The following is an 18,525-nucleotide window of genomic DNA, read 5'->3' on the forward strand; positions in this document are numbered from 1 at the left end:
ATTTCTATTTTTCCAAATAATATAAATATTTTCCACTTTAGTTCAGATCTGTCTGGAAGAGATGAAAAATTTTAAATACTGTTCCAAATTTTTCACAGAAGATAGAAAAGTTCATGTTCACTTCTGAATTTTACCAAAGAACACAATTAAATTCTAATTTCTCCAGAGAAAATAAAAATATTCCACTTCAGTTCTTTATTTCACAAAGACATAAAGAAATTTAAAGTTCACATCTAAATTTTTCGGTGGAAAGATAGAAAAAGTAATACCATACTTGTGAATATTTTCCCGGAAGATAAAAAGTTCTAGTTCAATTTAAAATTTTCTCTTCGAAGAGAAGAAAAGTTCAAGTTCTCTTCTGAATTTTACCAAAGAAAACACTTCAATTCTAATTTCTACATAGAAAATAAAAATCTTCCACTTCAGTTTTAAGTTCACCAAAGACATAAAGAAATTTATTCAATTCTAAATTTTACCGTAGTAGATAGAAAAAGCTATACCATACTTGTGAATATTTTCCCGGAAGATAAAAAATTGTAGTTCAATTTTTAATTTTCTCAACGAAGTCAAGGAAAGTTCAAGTTCTATTCTTAATTTTTTCAATGAAAAAGAAATTAGTTATTGATCATTTCTGTTTTTCCAAATAATATAAAAATTTTCCACTTTAGTTCAGATCTGTCTCGAAGAGATGAAAAATTTAAAATACTGTTCCAAATTTTTCACAGAAGATAAAAAAGTTCAAGTTCTCTTCTGAATTTTACCAAAGAACACAATTCAATTCTAATTTCTCCAGAGAAAACAAAAATTTTCCACTTCAGTTCTCTATTTCACAAAGACATAAAGAAATTTCAAGTTCAATTCTAAATTTTTCGGTGAAAGATAGAAAAAGTAATACCATACTTGTGAATATTTTCCCGGAAGATAAAAAGTTCTAGTTCAATTTAAAATTTTCTCAATGAAGTGAAGAAAAGTTCATGTTCCCTTCTGAACTTTACCAAAGAACACACTTCAATTCTAATTTCTCCAGAGAAAATAAAAATCTTCCACTTCAGTTTTAAGTTCCTCAAAGACATAAAGAAATTTTAAGTTCTATTTAAATTTTTCCGTAGTAAATAGAAAAAGCTATACCATAGTTGTGAATATTTTCCCGGAAGATAAAAAGTTCTAGTTCAATTTTTAATTTTCTCAATGAAGTGAAGAAAAGTTCAAGTTCTATTCTGAATTTTCTCAATGAAAAAGAAATTAGTTATTGATCATTTCTATTTTTCCAAATAATATAAAAATTTTCCACTTTAGTTCAGATCTGTCTCGAAGAGATGAAAAGTTTAAAATAATGTTCCAAAATTTTCACAGAAGATAAAAAGTTCAAGTTCTCTTGTGAATTTTACCAAAGAACACAATTCAATTGTAATTTCTCCAGAGAAAACAAAAATCTTCCACTTCAGTTCTCTATTTCACAAAGACATAAAGAAATTTAAAGTTCAATTCTGAATTTTTCGGTGGAAGATAGAAAAAGTAATACCATACTTGTGAGTATTTTCATGGAAGATAAAAAGTTCTAGTTCAATTTAAAATTTTCTCAACGAAGAGAAGAAAAGTTCAAGTTCTCTTCTGAATTTTACCAAAGAACACACTTCAATTCTAATTTCTCCAGAGAAAATAAAAATCTTCCACTTCAGTTTTAAGTTCCCCAAAGACATAAAGAAATTTAAAGTTCTATTCTAAATTTTTCCGTAGTAAATAGAAAAAGCTATACCATAGTTGTGAATATTTTCCCAGAAGATAAAAAGTTCTACTTCAGTTTTTAATTTTCTCAACGAAGTGAAGAAAAGTTCAAGTTCTCTTCTGAATTTTCTCAATGAAAAAGAAATAAGTTATTGATCATTTCTATTTTTCCAAATAATATAAAAATTTTCCGCTTCAGTTCAGATCTGTCTCAAAGGGATGAAAAATTTAAAATACTGTTCCAAATTGTTCAAAGAAAGTAAAAAAGTTCAAGTTCTCTTCGGAATTGTACCTCAGAAGCCAGTTCAATTGTAATATCTCCAGATAAAACAAAATTATTCCACTTCAGATCTCTATTTCACAAAGACATAAAGAAATTCAAATTTTAATTCTAAATTTTTCGGTGGAAGATAGAAAAAGTAATACCATACTTAGTAATACCATACCATAGTAATACCATATTCACCATGAAGATAAAAATTTCCACTTTAATTCTAAATTTTCTCAATGAAGTGCAAATTGTTCAAGTTCTCTTCTAATTTTTCCAAGAAAATAAAAAGGTTCCGCTTCAGTTCTGTTTTTTTCTCAAAGAGATGAAAAATTTAAAGTTCTATTTTAATTTAAAATTAAATTTTATCTCCTTTGTCTTATGGATTTACCCATCAAATTTTTAAATTAGAAAATGATTGACTCGTTCTACTATTAAAGACAATAGTTCAAATTTGTTCATCTAACCTCCAAAACAATAGGTTGGGTTAGGTATAAATAAATATTAATAAATAAATAGAAACATTTCTACATGTTTAAGTTAGGTTAGGTTAGGTTAACTTATCATGAGCGCTCATGATAAGTTAACCTAACCTTTTCTGGCAGTATGGTTAGGTTAGGTTAGGCTAGATTAAGTTAGGTTAGATTAGTTTAGGTTAAGTTAGGTTAGGTTAGCCTACGGACGCTTCTCTTAGGTTAGGTTAGGTTAGGTGAGAGACATGCAACAAGTTAGGTGTATGATTAGGTTAGGTTAGATTAAGTTAGGTTAGGTTAAGTTAGTTTAGGCTAGGTTAGCCTACGTACGCGGGTGTACTTAGGCTAACCTAGCCTAACCTAACTTAACCTAACCTAACTTAATCTAACCTAACCTAATCATACACCTAAGTTTTTGCCTGTCTCTCACCTAACCTAACCTAAGTGAAGCGTATGTAGGCTAACCTAACCTAACTTAACCTAACCTAATCTAACCTAACTTAATCTAGCCTAACCTAGCCATACTCGCTGGAAAAGGTTAGGTTAACTTATCATGAGCGCTCATGATAAGTTAACCTAACCTAACCTAACTTAAACATGTAGAAATGTTTCTATTTATTTATTAATATTTATTTATACCTAACAGAAGAGAACTTGAACTCTTCTTCACTTCGTTGAGAAAATTTTAAATTGAACTAGAACTTTTTATCTTCCGTGAAAATATTCACAAGTATGGTATTACTTTTTCTATCTTCCACCGAAAAATTTAGAATTGAACTTTAAATTTCTTTATGTCTTTGTGAAATAGAGAACTGAAGTGGAAGATTTTTATTTTCTCTGGTGAACTTAGAATTGAAGATTGTTGTTTAGTAAAATTCAGAAGAGAACTTGAACTTTTCTTCACTTCGTTGAGAAAATTGTAAATTGAACTAGAACTTTTTATCTTCCGGGAAAATATTCACAAGTATGGTATTACTTTTTCTATCTTCCACCGAAAAATTTAGAATTGAACTTTAAATTTCTTTACGTCTTTCTGAAATAGAGAATTGAAGTGGAAGATTTTTTTTTCTGGAGAAATTAGAATTGAATTGTGTTCTTTGGTAAAATTCAGAAGAGAACTTGAACTTTTTTATCTTCTGTGAAAAATTTGGAACAGTATTTTACATTTTTCATCCCTTTGAGACAGATCTGATCTAAAGTGGAAAATTTTTATATTATTTGGAAAAATAGAAATGATCAATAACTAATTTCTTTTTCATTGAGAAAATTCAGAAGAGAACTTGAACTTTTCTTCACTTCGTTGAGAAAATTGAAAATTGAAGTAGAACTTTTTATCTTCTGGGAAAATATTCCTAACTATGGTATAGCTTTTTCTATTTACTACGGAAAAATTTAGAATAGAACTTTAAATTTCCTTATGTCTTTGGGGAACTCAAAACTGAAGTGGAAGATTTTTATTTTATCTGAAGAAATTAGAATTGAAGTGTGTTCCTTGGTAAAATTCAGAAGAGAACTTGAACTTTTCTTCTCTTCGTTGAGAAAATTTTAAATTGAACTAAAACTTTTTATCTTCCATGAAAATATTCACAAGTATGGTATTACTTTTTCTATCTTCCACCGAAAAATTTAGAATTGAAATTTAAATTTCTTTATGTCTTAGTGAAATAGAGAACTGAAGTGGAAGATTTTTGTTTTCTCTGAAGAAATTAAAATTGAATTGTGTTCTTTGGTAAAATTCAGAAGAGAACTTTTTTATCTTGCTGTGAAAAATTTGGAACATTATTTTAAATTTTTCATCTCTGAATTGTGAAAAGCCATTTGAAAAGTATTCCTTGGTGTTGGGGCACTCAAAAAGCTTTAAAGTAAATTTGTCGGTGAAAAGGATGAGTACTTCCACTTGTAAAAATGGGTTTAGGATGGACATTATGAAAAGAACTTTTTCTGAAATACGCTTTGAAAAGTATTGCTTGGTGCTGGAGCATTCAAAAAGATATTTTAGTAAAGTTGTGGGTGAAAAGGATGGGTACTTCAAATTGTAAAATGGGCTTAGGAAGGACATTAAGAAAAGAACTTGTTCTGAAATGCCTTTTGAAAAGTATTGCTTGGTGTTGGGGTATTCAAAAAGCTGTAAAGCAAAGTTGTGGGTGAAAAGGATGGGTACTTCAACTTGTAAAATGGGTTTAGGAAGGAGATTAGGAAAAGAACTTGTTCTGAATTGCCCTTTGAAAAGTATTGCTTGGTGTTGGAGCATTCAAAAAGCTGTAAAGTAAAGTTGTGGGTGAAAAGGATGGGTACTTCAATTTGTAAAATGGGTTTAAGACGGTCACTAAGAAAAGAACTTGTTCTGAAATGCCTTTTGAAAAGTATTATTTGATCTTGGGATGTGCAAAAAAGTCGTAAAGTAAAGTTGTGGGTGAGAAGGATGGGTACTTCAACTTGTAAAATGATTTTAGGATGGACATTAAGAAAATAACTTGTTCTGAAAAGATATAATAAAGCATTAAAACAGTATTAAAAAATGGAGAGAGGACTCTTTGGGGACCCGGGGGGTCTTTGGGGGTCCGGGGGGCCCTTGGGGGCCGGGAAGTCCTTTGGGAGCCCGGTGGACCTTTGGGGACCGGGGGCTTCCTTCGGGGTTGGGGTCAGGGGATCGGAGCCCTTTGGGGTTGGGTAGGGGACCTCAAGACACTGTTCAAATAGAGCTTGTGTATTACAATGACAACAGAGTTTTACCCTCAAATCCTCTTCTAAATCCTCTTCTAAAATCAAGTTTTAAAATTGACTCTAACTGTTTCTCCCAAATAATTCCCTAAAATGTTAAAATCAGTTTTGTCAAAATAACCCCTAAACGTAATTTCTGCGTGTTCCTTTTGTTTTGACATCCCTGCGCTGTCACATTTGAAATTCCTATGAAACCCTTTCCCGCGTTAATCTCTTCATCGCTAAGATCAAAACATTCGCCCGGAGATAATTCCCCTTTTGTGGCAAATCAACCAACATTGACATCATCCGTCAGACATTAATAAACTTCGTCCAGAAACAATTCTCCTGGACGAACTCCAAAGACATTCATAAACCTTGACATCATCTGTTCGACATTAATAAACTTCACCCGGAAACAAGTCTCCAGGACAAACACCAAAGACAATAATAAACTTCGCCCCGGAGACAATGTTTCTGGACGAACATCAATTTTTCGGAAATGTGTTCTTCCTGGGGATTCCATGCCCATAAATGATGCCCCGTTGGACTGACAGCACAGGTGTTCTCCCTAGGGACTCTATGCCCATATATGGTGTACTCGTGGGACCTCCTGACCCCTTTCTACTTACCAGTTGGCGTTACAATTTGGTATTGTACTGATTATTGGCACCTAAATATACAGTTTTGTGATTAAATAACGCTAGGCTAGTTTCAGCTTCAGTCTTTTAGTATCTTTGTATAGTTTTCAATTAATAATAAAAAAAATGCAATAAGGTGCCAGAGAAAAGGAAGCCAGCCAGTAACATGTGTATTATCTTACTTATCAAACAATTTACCTCACACTTTATTGTGTGAGCTAAGATTAGGTATTTTGTCTTGGTGGAAGCGACGAGAGACTTCAGAGCCATGGCTAATTGGAGTAAAGCCAAGGAAGATAGTCTCAGTGAGAGACAAAGCAGGCACAGCCCTCTTTCAGAATCATAGGCAGCGCGCTAGCGCTGCCTAAGTAAAGAACGATGTGGGCACAATGTGCTTTTTCTCCAGCCGGGCACTTCGTATCGAAGGAGTTGTCGTAGAAAGTTGAAAAAGGCCTCATTCGATTGAAAATTGAAGTGGCTGGTGCCCTTTTAATTGTCGAAAGTGATTGGAGGGCTAATAGCCCCTCCCCCCCCACCCATCATTCTCCCAAACACATCCAATCAAAATTTTGAGATAGCCATTTTGTTCAGCGTAGTTGATTTCCTTATAGAAAATATGTTTTTGAGGAGGACACTCCTCCACAACCCTCAGGGCAAGGGTTCTAAGTTATGCCCTGGGGGCATAAAGGTTTTTATAGAAGGCGTTGTCGTAGAAACTTCAAAAGAGGCTAATTCTATTGAAAATTCGAAGGGCTAGTACCCTTTTTAATAGTCCAAAATGATCGAAGGGCCACTAGCCGCCCACCACGCCCATTATTTCTGCCAATACAACCAATAAAAGTTTTGGGATAACCATTTTGTCCAGCGAAGTTGATTTTCAAAAAGAAAATATGTTTTTGACGAGGACACTCCCCCAAAACCCTCAGGGCAAGGGTTTTAAGTTATATCCTGGAGGCATATAAGGTTTTTATAAAAGGTGTTGTCGTAGAAACTTCAAAACAGGCTCATTCGATTGGAAATTCAAAGGGATATTGCCTTTTTTAAAATTCGAAAGTGATTGGAGGGCAACTAGTGCCCCCCCACGCCCGGCCGACCCCTAAACACATCCAATCAAAATTTTGAGATAGCCATTTTGTTCAGCGTAGTTGATTTCCAGATAGAAAATGTATTTTTGACGAGGACACTCCCCCACATCCCTCAGGGCAAGGGTTTTAAGTTATGCCCTGGGGTATATAAGGTTTTTACAGAAGGCGTTGTCGCAGAAACTTCAATAAAAGCTCATTCGACTGGAAATTAAAAGGGCTAGTGTCCTTTTCAATAGTCGAAAGTGATTGGAGGGCAAGAAGCTCCCCCCCCTCCACACCCATCATTCCCCCAAACACATCCAATAAAAAATTTGAGATAGCCATTTTGTTCAGCATAGTTGATTTCCATATAGAAAACACATTTTACACGAGGACACTCCCCCACAACCCTCAGGGCAAGGATTATAAGTTATGCCCTGGGGGCATATAATGGTTTTAGTGAAATCCTTTTCGTAGAACCTTGGAAAAGGGCTCATTTGATTGGAAATTCAAAGGGCTAGTGCCCTTTTTAATAGTTGAAAGTGATTGGACGGTAACTAACCCCCCTCTCATGCCCATCTATTCCCCAAACACATCCAATCAAAATTTTGAGATAGCCATTTTGTTCAACATAGTTTAAAGTTCTGGAAATTAGATCTTTGAGGATGACAACACCCTCACAGCCCTCAGGACAAGGATTGTAAGTTATGCCCTGGGGGCATATAAAGCTTTTATAGAAAGCGTTGTCGTAGAAACTTCAAAAAGGGCTCATTTGATTAGAAATTGAAATGACTTGTGCCCTTTTTAATAGTCAAAAGTAATTTGAAGGCAACTAACACCCCTTCCACGCCCACCATTTCCCCAAACACATCCAATCAAAATTTTGATATATCCATTTTGTTCCACGCAGTTAAAGTTCAGGAAATTATACCTTTGAGCAGGACACCCCGCTCACAGTCTTCAGAGCAAGGGTTATAAGTTATGCCCTTGGGGCGTATAAGTTTTTATTGAAATCTTTGTCGTAGAAACTTGAAAAAGGGCTCATTCGATTGGAAATTCAAAGGTCTAGTGCCCTTTTTAATAGTCGAAAGTGATTTGAGGCTAACTAGCCCCCCTCTCTCGCCCACCTTTTCCTCAAACACATCCAATTAAAATTTTTAGATAGCCACTTTGTTCAGTGTTGTGGATTTCCAGATAGAAATTATGTTTTTGAGGAGGACACTCCCCCACAGCCCTCCGGGCAAGGGTTGTAAGTTATGCCCTGGGGGCATATAAAGCTTTTATAGAAAGCGTTGTCGTAGAAACTTCGAAAAGGGCCCATTCGATTAGAAATTGAAATGACTTGTGCCCTTTTTAATAGTCAAAATTAATTGGAAGGCAACTAACACCCCTTCCACGCCCACCATTTCTCCAAACACATCCAATCAAAATTTTTAGATAGCAATTTTGTTCCACGCAGTTAAAGTTCAGGAAATTATACCTTTGAGCAGGACACCCCGCTCACAGTCTTCAGAGCAAGGGTTATAAGTTATGCCCTTGGGGCGTATAAGTTTTTATTGAAATCTTTGTCGTAGAAACTTGAAAAAGGGCTCATTCGATTGGAAATTCAAAGGTCTAGTGCCCTTTTTAATAGTCAAAAGTGATTTGAAGCTAACTAGCCCCCCTCTCTCGCCCACCTTTTCCTCTAACACATCCAATTAAAATTTTTAAATAGCCACTTCTGTTCAGTGTTGTGGATTTCCAGATAGAAATTACGTTTTTGAGGAGGACACTCCCCCACAGCCCTCAGGGCAAGGATTGTAAGTTATGCCCTTGGGGCATATAAGGTTTTTACTGAACGAGTCGTCGTAGAAACTTCGAAAAGGGCTCATTCGATTGGAAATTGAAATGGCTAGTGCCCTATTTAATAGGCGAAAGTTATTGGAAGACAACTAATACCCAGTCCACGCCCATGAGGTCCCCTTAAATGTCGAATAAAATTTTGTAGAGAGCCATATTGTTCAACGAAGCTCAAAGCTCAGGAAATAAAACATTTGAACAGTACACACCCACAACAGCCTTCAAGACACGGGTTCTCAGTATTGCCCTGGGGGAATATAAGGTTTTTATTGAAATGTTTGTCGTAGAAACTTGAAAAAGGGCTCATTCGATTGGAAATTAAAATGACTAGTTCACTTTTAATTATCTAAACGTGATGGGAACGCAACAAGACCCCCTCTCACGTCAAACTTTTCTCCAAAGACATCCAACCAAATTTTGTAGATAATCAGTTTCATAAATGTAGGGGTAATTTTTCAGAAGTAGGTCTTTAAAGATGACAACCCATCCCCCCCCCCACAACCCTCAGGGTAAGGGTTTTAAGTTATGCCCTGGGAGCATGTAAGGTTTTTATTTAAATTAATGTTGTAAAAACATCCAAAAGGGCTCATTCAATTGAAAATTGAAAGGGCTATTGCCCTTTTAATAGTTGAAAGTGTTTGAAGGGCAAATAACCCCCCTCTCACACCCACCATTTCCCCAAACACATCCAATCAAAATTTTGAGATATCCATTTTGTTCAACGTAGTTGAAAGTTCTGGAAATTAGGTCTTTTAGGATGATGACCCCATCAGAGCTTTCAGTGCAAGGGTTATAAGTTATGCCCTGGGGGTATATAAGGTTTATATAGAAATTTGTTTTATAAATTTGAAAAGCGGCTCATTTGATTGGAAATTTAACTTGCCCTTTTTAATAGTCGAAAGTAAGTGGAGAGTAATTCCCCCCCCCCCCAGGGCGAAGGTTGTAAGTTATGCCCTGGAGGCATATAAGGTTTTTAATGATAGAGTTGTCGTAAAAACTTCAAATGGGGCTCATTCAATTGGAAATTGAGAGGGCTAGCGCCCTTTTTAATAGTTAAAAGTGATTGGACGGTAACTAACCTCTCTCTCACACTCACCATTCCCCCAAACATATCCAATCAAAATTTTCTGATAGCCATTTTGTTCAACGTAGTAGAAAGTTCTGGAAATCATGTCTTTGAAGATGACAACCCCCCCCAGCCCTCAAGGCGAGGGTTGTAAGTTATCCCCTGGGGGCATATAAGGTTTTTATTGAAAGCGTTGTCCTAGAAACTTCAAAAGGGCTCATTCACTTTTAAATTGAAAGAGCTAGTTGAAAGTGATTGGATAGTGACTAACGCCCCTCTCACACTCACCATTTTCCCAAACACATCCAATCAAAATTTTGAGATAGCCATTTTGTTTAACATAGTTGAAAGTTCTGGAAATTAGGTCTTAGAGGATGACAACCACCCTCTCAGCCCTTAGAGTAAGGGTTGTAATTTATGCCCTGGGGGCATATAAGGTGTTTATAGGAAGTGTTGTCGTAGAAACTCAAAAAGGGGCTCATTCGATTGGAAATCGATAGGGTTTGTGCTCTTGTCAATAGTTGCAAGTTATCGGACAACGTGGCATTTTTATAGCAAAGAACGATGAGGGTATGATATATTATTTTTTTGTTGTTGTTGTTGTTTAGCCCACGACCCATCTCATCAACGATAAGATCATAGAGACTTCGTAAGGGATTCGTCTATTTGAAAAAAAAAAGGGTTGATGCCCTTTTTAATAGTCGAAAATGATTGGAGGAAATTTAATCCCCCTCCCACGCCCACCCTCCATTTTGACTTTATGTTTAAAAACTAATTGTTGCCATAAGATTAAATCAAAATGCACTCTGTTAATGCTAATTCCCAATAAGGCATTTCAGCAGTATCCCAAGAATGACTGAGGGTTTTATATTCAAACTTTTGGGGCTGCTTCTGCTCTTAAAATTTAACCAAGTCAAAACAGCGTAAGTGTATCCAAGCTATCAAAGAAAGTAAACAGATTTTTTTGCGAATGGTATCAAGTTTTCCATTTCAGGTCAACTAGACGAGGTATGAAACTAAATTAAACACTTTTCAAAACCCCATGCCTTCCCAAGGCCAGAACATAATTTGCACTTTACTGAAAAAAATACAAATGAATGTGCATTGTCGGTTTAATATACATATACTGATATTTGGTAATCAAAATCTTCATATTATTTGATTTATTAAAGTTATAAAAGCAAAAATATTTATATTTTTTTCAGTAAAGTGCAAATTATGTTCTGGCCTTGGGAAGGCATAGGGGTTTTGTGCCCAACTTATGTTAATTTATGCTCGTTTTGAGTTTAACTCGGTTATTTATTGTAATTTCTGTTCGTTTTGAGTTCATTTATTTATCGATGCTGATTTGTGGCAGTTTCACGCTTGGTAGACTATTTGATTTTATTTTTTCTCATTTTTTGTTTAATGGAGTTGTTAACTTTTCTTTGAAAAACTTATTTTGTGGAAAAAGTTTTTTAATTAATTGTATAGAAACGATGTCATTTCACTTGTTGATAGATAGTCCATCATCCGTCCTTGGGCAGAACTGAGGTAGATAGGCATGGAGTAAGGGTATTCAAAGGAGCTTTGTCTACTCAAAAAGCCTACTGGAATCACATTGGGGATTATCGAGATTTTTGGGTTGACTTATTACGGACAATATCCGCTGTGAGCTAAACTGCTTGTTTAGACTAGCTAAACAAATATTTACAATTTAATTATTCTATAGACCCAATCCTAGAATCACATAGTAGCCATTGTAAAATTTTAGATGAACTGCGTATCGTGGATAGTGTCCTAGTAATTTTCGTTCTTTGAATTGAACAAACTTAGGGAATTTTACATGCATAGAATCACCATAAAAAATCCTTTTATGTATATATACCAATTAAAACTCCCTTTTTAAAGAGTTTTTGGCCCTTTAGTGCCAGTTGCTCCTTACTTACAGTTTCTCATACCACAATCTGCCGTTTTCTGATAAATATTAAAATTATTCCTGAACATATTTTCATGGTAATGCAAAGGGCGATAGAGCCAAGCGTACATTTCTCTACATACTACACAGAGTTATGGTGCAATAGCCCTTAACCTCAACGTTTTCATCTGCAAGATCCCCACGATATCTACAACTTCCCCAGAATCCCCGCTCTGCAGATTTTTCCAAAAAGAGGATGACACTTCAGGCCACTTACTGACAAATTGCAGCGCTCCAGAGATACAACCCAATAAAATCTTTCTACTGCTGCTGGAAGCATTTCGGGGTCTAGGTCCCTCAGCAGAAAAACCCCTCATGCAGCTAAAGTTGGACCAGTAATCCCAGAGGGAGATCTACTTAACCTTCTTGAATTTCTACGATCTTACAGACTGCTAGATACACTGTTGTAGGCCGTTTGAACCTCTGTGAAGTCGTCGTTTGTTGACAGTGGGCTAGTACCTGAAGGTGAAGGCCTCTATTTTAGAAGAAGAAGAAGGGATTAAAACAATTTTGTTCCTTTAATTTGAAAGGTGGCCTGAATGTTAATTTACTATTTGGTTTGCTCGTATATTATAGGCTATGCAGGTTCAATGCTGATCTAAGTAGACTCAGCATTCACCCGTGGGCTATAGTTTTTGTCCATTAGGATATTTATTTATTTATTAATACCGACAGCGGTAAGCTAGGCTATACAAAAAGCTTGTCGCACTAATATGAGTAATGAGTGGTAGCCTAGGCTAACACTTTTGTGCTTCCCCTCCTGAACTAAATATTAGGCTATCAACGAGTAGCCTACCAAAAGAGAAGTGCCATTTGATCTCCTATTCATTATTCCTTCTAACTATAGGCCTAATAGCCTAGTATGGCTGTGACAATTGCATCCCAGCCCTCCTGCTCCATAGGGTAGCGTAATAGCCTAGCCTAGGGCCATAGTTCAAGCTTATTCCTAGGCTATGCAAAAAAGCTGTTTGTCTTTTGTTTTCTTTACTAATTTGCATTGGTTTACTCATTGATGAGTAAGAAGTTCTCAAGTGCCCCACTTATGGTTTAGGCCTAATACCAGATTTCTTGAGTTGTTGGGGTGTATCTCCCCCTTATTTTCATAAATGAGGCAAATTTTCTCAAGCTTGTAGCTTTTTAATGGATAAGATTAGGTAAATTTGTACTTTTCAGCATAGTTTAGCTAGCATAGAAGTTAAAACATTAGGTCTACTTGATAATATTTTTTATTCCCTTTCATGATTCAACAATTACTTCTGAGGAAAATTACATTTTGAGCCCTTAATGGGACCCCAAAAGGCTTAAACAGTCCATAGCAGCCTAACCAAATGTTTGTTTTTAGTTTTCTACACTGTTAAGAATATGAGTTGAAGATGGATTTGAAGCATAAGCTAAGGTATTATTTAATTATACAGTTATATTATTTTTTTTGTGTGAAATGAAATAGTAAGTTTTGGTGGAAACTATTACTACCAACAACTCATTACAGCAGATAGCTGCCTGAGTCCTGTGCACTCTATTCCTTGACACTACTCTATTGGTATACTCTTAGACCCTCCTGTGAAAAGACCATAGACCTGCCTGTAAAAGACCATTTTAAATATTTTCTTATGATCTTTTCCAACCTAATTTGAGGATTGTCTCCATTTTGTTTGGCCTCAACTGGATTGCCAAAAACCATGGCTCTGGGTAACCTATTATCCTTCAACAATAAAAATTAACCCTTATGACCTTTGACATGAAAAAAAACAACAACACAGAGATATAAAAAATACAACATTAAAATGGGGCAATTTTCAGCCAGTGGACAAAAAGAGGCATAAAGACAATAACAGATATTTCAGTAAGGACCTCTGCTCAACTGTTCTCAGTGGTTAAAAAAACCTTTTGATGTGAATTTTAACAGAGTGACTGAAATGCATATCTAATACTATTCTTAGACATTGGAAAACATCTGTCATAACTTCTTCTACTTTTTGAAGCACTCATGTTTTAGAGCCATACTTAACAAATTTCATTTCTACAACTTCTAGATCTTAGAATCTTAATTTCAAAACACATCTTCAAGTTCTTTCAGTCTTTTTCTTTCAACCGTAATAAAGCACCCTGTACTATGACTGTTCCTTACTTTATATCCTCATTGCATCCACCATCCTTGCTAAAAATGCTAGTCTACATAAGTAGGGAATAGGCAGGTGAAGGTACTGTTGCCCCCTAGATCTCATAGCCTCCCTGTAGATTTGGAAAAAAACAACATATTTTTGGTTTGGAGAAATACCTTCCCCTCACATTTTCTTGAATTGGTGCCCATGGTAGGTGAAGGGGTCCACCTTGGTAATTTTAATGGTTATTAATGTACTTTCTTTGTCCACACTAATTCTAAATTTCAGGGACTTGGTTTGTCTTAAAACTAACCTTATTATGAACTCACCTAACCCCCCCCCCCCCACTTCCTCTCTTCTGCATACAAGATGTTTTGTCTGAATTTTTCCTGAAAATATAGAATACCAATAAATTTGTTACATGTAAGAAATAACAAGATACAAAAAATACTGGTTCAGTGTCCTATAAGGCCCTGTGGAGAAGAAAGAGGTAAGAGGTATATGACAAAGCTCCTTTCTGACAGAAATTTAAACCAAAAACATTTTCTGATCTAATTGTATGTGTAAAATACCTTAAAAATGCCTAACTAGTAATAATCTGAGTACAACTCACAAGCTCCTCAACCCTTTCAACAGTGTAGTTGAAACTAATGGATAAGAATCCAAGCTTGTTAGCATTAAAATGTTGGCTTGTGAAAGGAAACTAAGTGTATGTTTGTGTCAAATTTTAAGTTGTTGTCCTAGGCCTACACTAACAGCAAAGGTTAAAAAATGAAAAATTTTGCTCTTTCTATCTTTGATGTTATAAGTTAAAATATCTTAGCAATAAGAATTAGTGCTAGATTGCATCACTCAAGTCTTGCCCTGTAGGATAATAACTGTTGAAATCTTCTTTTAAGGTCATTTTTGTCAATGGTTCATCTAAGGATCAATTTACTGTCCAAGTGAGTAACATTGTGCTGAATTTTATGCTTAAATTCTCCTACTAATTTCTGATATCCCATTATAACTCCTCTGTTCTTGCACATTTTGAAATTGAGCTGGGGGAGGGGAGCAAGGTTGAGGCTAAAGCCCCTCTATAAATATCAAATTTTAAATTATGATTTTTGTAATTTCTTATGTTTTTATATCAATCAATCAATCAATATACAATGTAATTTGTATATTTCCCGTGTTTCTTTTTGTAATTTTATCTGTCATAAATAAGCTCTTTTTTAGACTAATTTAAAAAGCTTTTTCCACAAAACAAGTGTTTCAAAGAAAAATAAAGAGCTCCATTAAGCTGAAAATGAGTAGAAATAAATTCAAATAATCTTCAAGAGTAAAACTACCACAAATCACCATCAATAATGAATGATACCCAAAACGAACAGATGTTACATTAAATAATCAAGCCAAAATCAAAGCAAGCAACAACCAACATTAGTAGGACTGACAACCCCCATGCCTTCTCAAGACCAGAACATAATTTGCACTTTGCTGAAAAATCAAAACAAACAAAAATAAAATGACCATGAATTGTCAGTTTAATATATATATATATATATATATATATATATATATATATATATATATATATATATATATATATATATATATATATATATATATATATATATATACAGCTACCCCCCCCCCCCCACACACACACACATGTCGTATTGTCCCGAACTGCATCTAATATAAAATTTGCCATATATATATATATATATATCTTGAGAAGGCATGGGGGTTGCCAGCCCTACTCATGTTAATTTCTGCTTGTTTTGAGTTTGACATGGTTATTTATTGTAATTCTTGTAAAATTTTATACCTCCTCAAGTTGACCATGAAAATTGAAAATTATTATCATTCCCAAAACATCCTATCCATGATCTTTGACAACCTGGATACACTTACACTCTTTTGATTAATTTAAATTGTAAGAGCAGAAGTAGGTTCCTTTTGATTTAGTTTTAAAGCATAATGGGTAAGTTGCATAATTCTGGGGATTGACATACCCAATATCCCTTGAGACATAATTGCTGGATCATTCTACTATGCTGAACAAAATAGTTGTCTCAAAATTTTGACTGGATGTGTTTAATTTTTTAGAACTTTTAATTTGAATCAAATTTGCTCCTTAAAAGTTTCAATTTATTTCCAGCTATTGTAGAGTGGCACTGCCTATGATATTGCTTATATGCCCTTTTTAAAACCTGTATGCGTACAGGACCAGATTTAAAGCTTTGATGCTCTTAGGCCCAAGCGTTTTTGCTGCTCCATTTTTGTAAGATTTTTGGGGAAGTCCCCAAAAATTTTGGGATGTTGGAAACATTGAAGAGAATGCAACTGATGAGCCAAAAGTAATGAAAGAGAGAGGAGCTTGCACATATTGCCTTTTGGTCAGATGATCTTCCCCTTTAAGCTTTCTCTGAAAGTTCCTACTTAATACCCAAATCAATTATCGAGGTACACTCTTTTGACAATGTACATGCATATAGCCGTCTAGGCCCCACCCTCAGGGTACCTTCCTAGACCCCACCCTCTTCCTCATTTACATAAATGATATGACAAAGGAAGCCACAAATAACATCACGCTTTACGCTGATGACTCCAAGCTTTTTTGGAACAGCTGTTCAACAAAGCCTGCAATCAGACCTCCAGAAGATCCAGAAGTGGACAGGTGAATGGCTACACGAGTTCAACATGGATAAATGCAGTGTGCTTCATCTTGGCAATAACAATCCTCATCACCAGTATACCATGCATGACCAGAAGGCGCAGTCTGATATTCAGCTACAAACCAGTCGTGAAGAACGAGACTTGAGAGTAATTGTTGATGAGCAACTGAAGTTCCATGGGCATTGGCAACAAGCGGTGTCAAAAGCTAACTCAAGTCTAGGCCTGCTGAAACACGCTATCACCACCTGCTCCCATACTGTCTTCCTGAGACTTTACAAGGCCTTTGTTAGGCTGCTCTTGGACTTTGAAACATGTCTGACCTCCTCTACTTATAATCATGACACCATACTAACTGTAGGAGTTCAAAGACATACCACAAAATGCATCATGAGTCTGCAAAATATGCAGTATGATAAGAGACTGGAACACCTAAAACTACCAATGCTTGTCTTCAGATGTTGCAGATGTTATATGATGCTGACCTACAAATATAATAATCAACCAAACAACACCCTCCTCAGGTCAACACACCACTAGACACTCATAGAAGCTAGCAAAGCAAAGAGTGAAGATCAGAATGCGCCAACACTTTTTTACCAAGCGCATCACCAACAACTGGAACAAACTTCAAGGCAAAACCATGACTGCACCCACTAGTGCCTCCTTCAAGTCAAGACTTGACAAAGAATGGAACAACAAGCTATGGAAATATAAGTGGGACAGTCCATCCGTCTCAGCTGTCAACTAATGCAGCATCATTGGGCACATATCACAGTGACGTTCCAAATTACCATCATTGACGCGGAGCAAAACGGATCCAGCATGGATCTTATTTCGCTCCAAAGTGCAAATTAAGGTAATTAATTAATTAAGGTAACAGCATCATTTTATTTATTTCAAATTTCCATCAACGTTTTAAATTAAATAGTGGGGTAGTAGTAGTGGTAGCAGTAGTAGTTATGGTAGCTGGAGTAGTAGTGGTATCATGGAAATATTGCCTTTTTGGTCATCTCCTTTATCATTTTCTGAAAGTTCCAAATTAATATATTCAGTCATTCCTGAGTCATGCCCTTTTAACAGTCTGTATACATATAACATGTCTTGATTTAGTTCAACACTCTACTCAACATTCTCCTAAAGTCTCACCTGAATGCCCTCTGTCTTTTTGGAAAGTAAAGTTCAAAATACTTACCTTTTTCAATAAGATATACTAAATGTAAATAATGAACAAATTGCCCTGAGGACTGTGTGGAGGTTGACATCCCCAAAGGCATAATTACTGGATCTTTCAATAGGTAGTCAGCGTTTACCCCCCCCCCCCCAAAAAAAAATACCCCTACGCGGAAAATACCCTGCCCCCGGGGTTTACCCCCTGGAAAATACTCCCCGTGGACCCCCCCCCCCCTGTGGAAAATAAGGTTTTCTAAATTAAATAATTTTTATAAGTTTTCTTGTTTTATTTTCTGTTGGGGGAAAGAATTTTGGTATTTGTGTATTATACACTACTCACTCAAGTTTACGCCATATAAAACTCCAGAGCAAATCGGTTTCTTCGTTACTTTCTTTCAGCTTTGCATGAGACAAGACAAAGACAAGTGACAGAATAGATGGGAAATATATAATTTGGGCTATATATTTGCACATAAGGAGGGGAAAGTATTTGGACAGTTTGAAGTCAGGAAACAATTCTTAGTTCATAATAAGTAGAATAATTGTACCTAACACATTTTGAATGCAGACCTGCTGTACTTTACCCCCCCCCCCCTAATGTGAAAATATATAGCCCTCCAACTGAAAGTAATGAGCTTCTCCCGAAGTCATATATATATATATATATATATATATATATATATATATATATATATATATATATATATATATATATATATATATATATATATATATATATATATATATATATATATATATATATATATATATATATATATATATATATATATATATATATATATATATATATATATATATATATATATATATATATATATATATATATATATATTTA

General features: G+C 35.2%; 1 protein-coding gene across 4 annotated transcripts in view; it reads left to right on the forward strand.

Moving 5' to 3' along the window:
* The window catches only part of LOC148950888 (acyl-coenzyme A thioesterase 9, mitochondrial-like), an 80,663-nt gene that overhangs the window by 22,852 nt on the left and 39,286 nt on the right, over positions 1-18,525 (forward strand). The window contains exons 1-2 of one of the 4 annotated variants that reach the window (XM_089090494.1): positions 12,235-12,263; positions 14,735-14,779. The exons of 1 other annotated variant lie outside the window; for it this stretch is intronic. In XM_089090494.1, coding sequence (XP_088946620.1) covers positions 14,748-14,779 — 32 coding nt within the window. In that variant the 5' untranslated portion in view covers positions 12,235-12,263; positions 14,735-14,747. Of the gene's footprint in view, positions 1-12,234; positions 12,264-13,051; positions 13,130-14,734; positions 14,780-18,525 lie in introns of those variants that run through there. 2 more of the 4 variants (XM_089090493.1, XM_089090495.1) reach the window with 2 other exon arrangements.

Source organism: Artemia sp. Qi Xiang Cuo, chromosome 6 (genome assembly GCF_049724085.1).
Source record: "Artemia sp. Qi Xiang Cuo chromosome 6, ASM4972408v1, whole genome shotgun sequence".
In the NCBI taxonomy this organism is placed as follows: Eukaryota; Metazoa; Arthropoda; class Branchiopoda; order Anostraca; family Artemiidae; genus Artemia; species Artemia sp. Qi Xiang Cuo.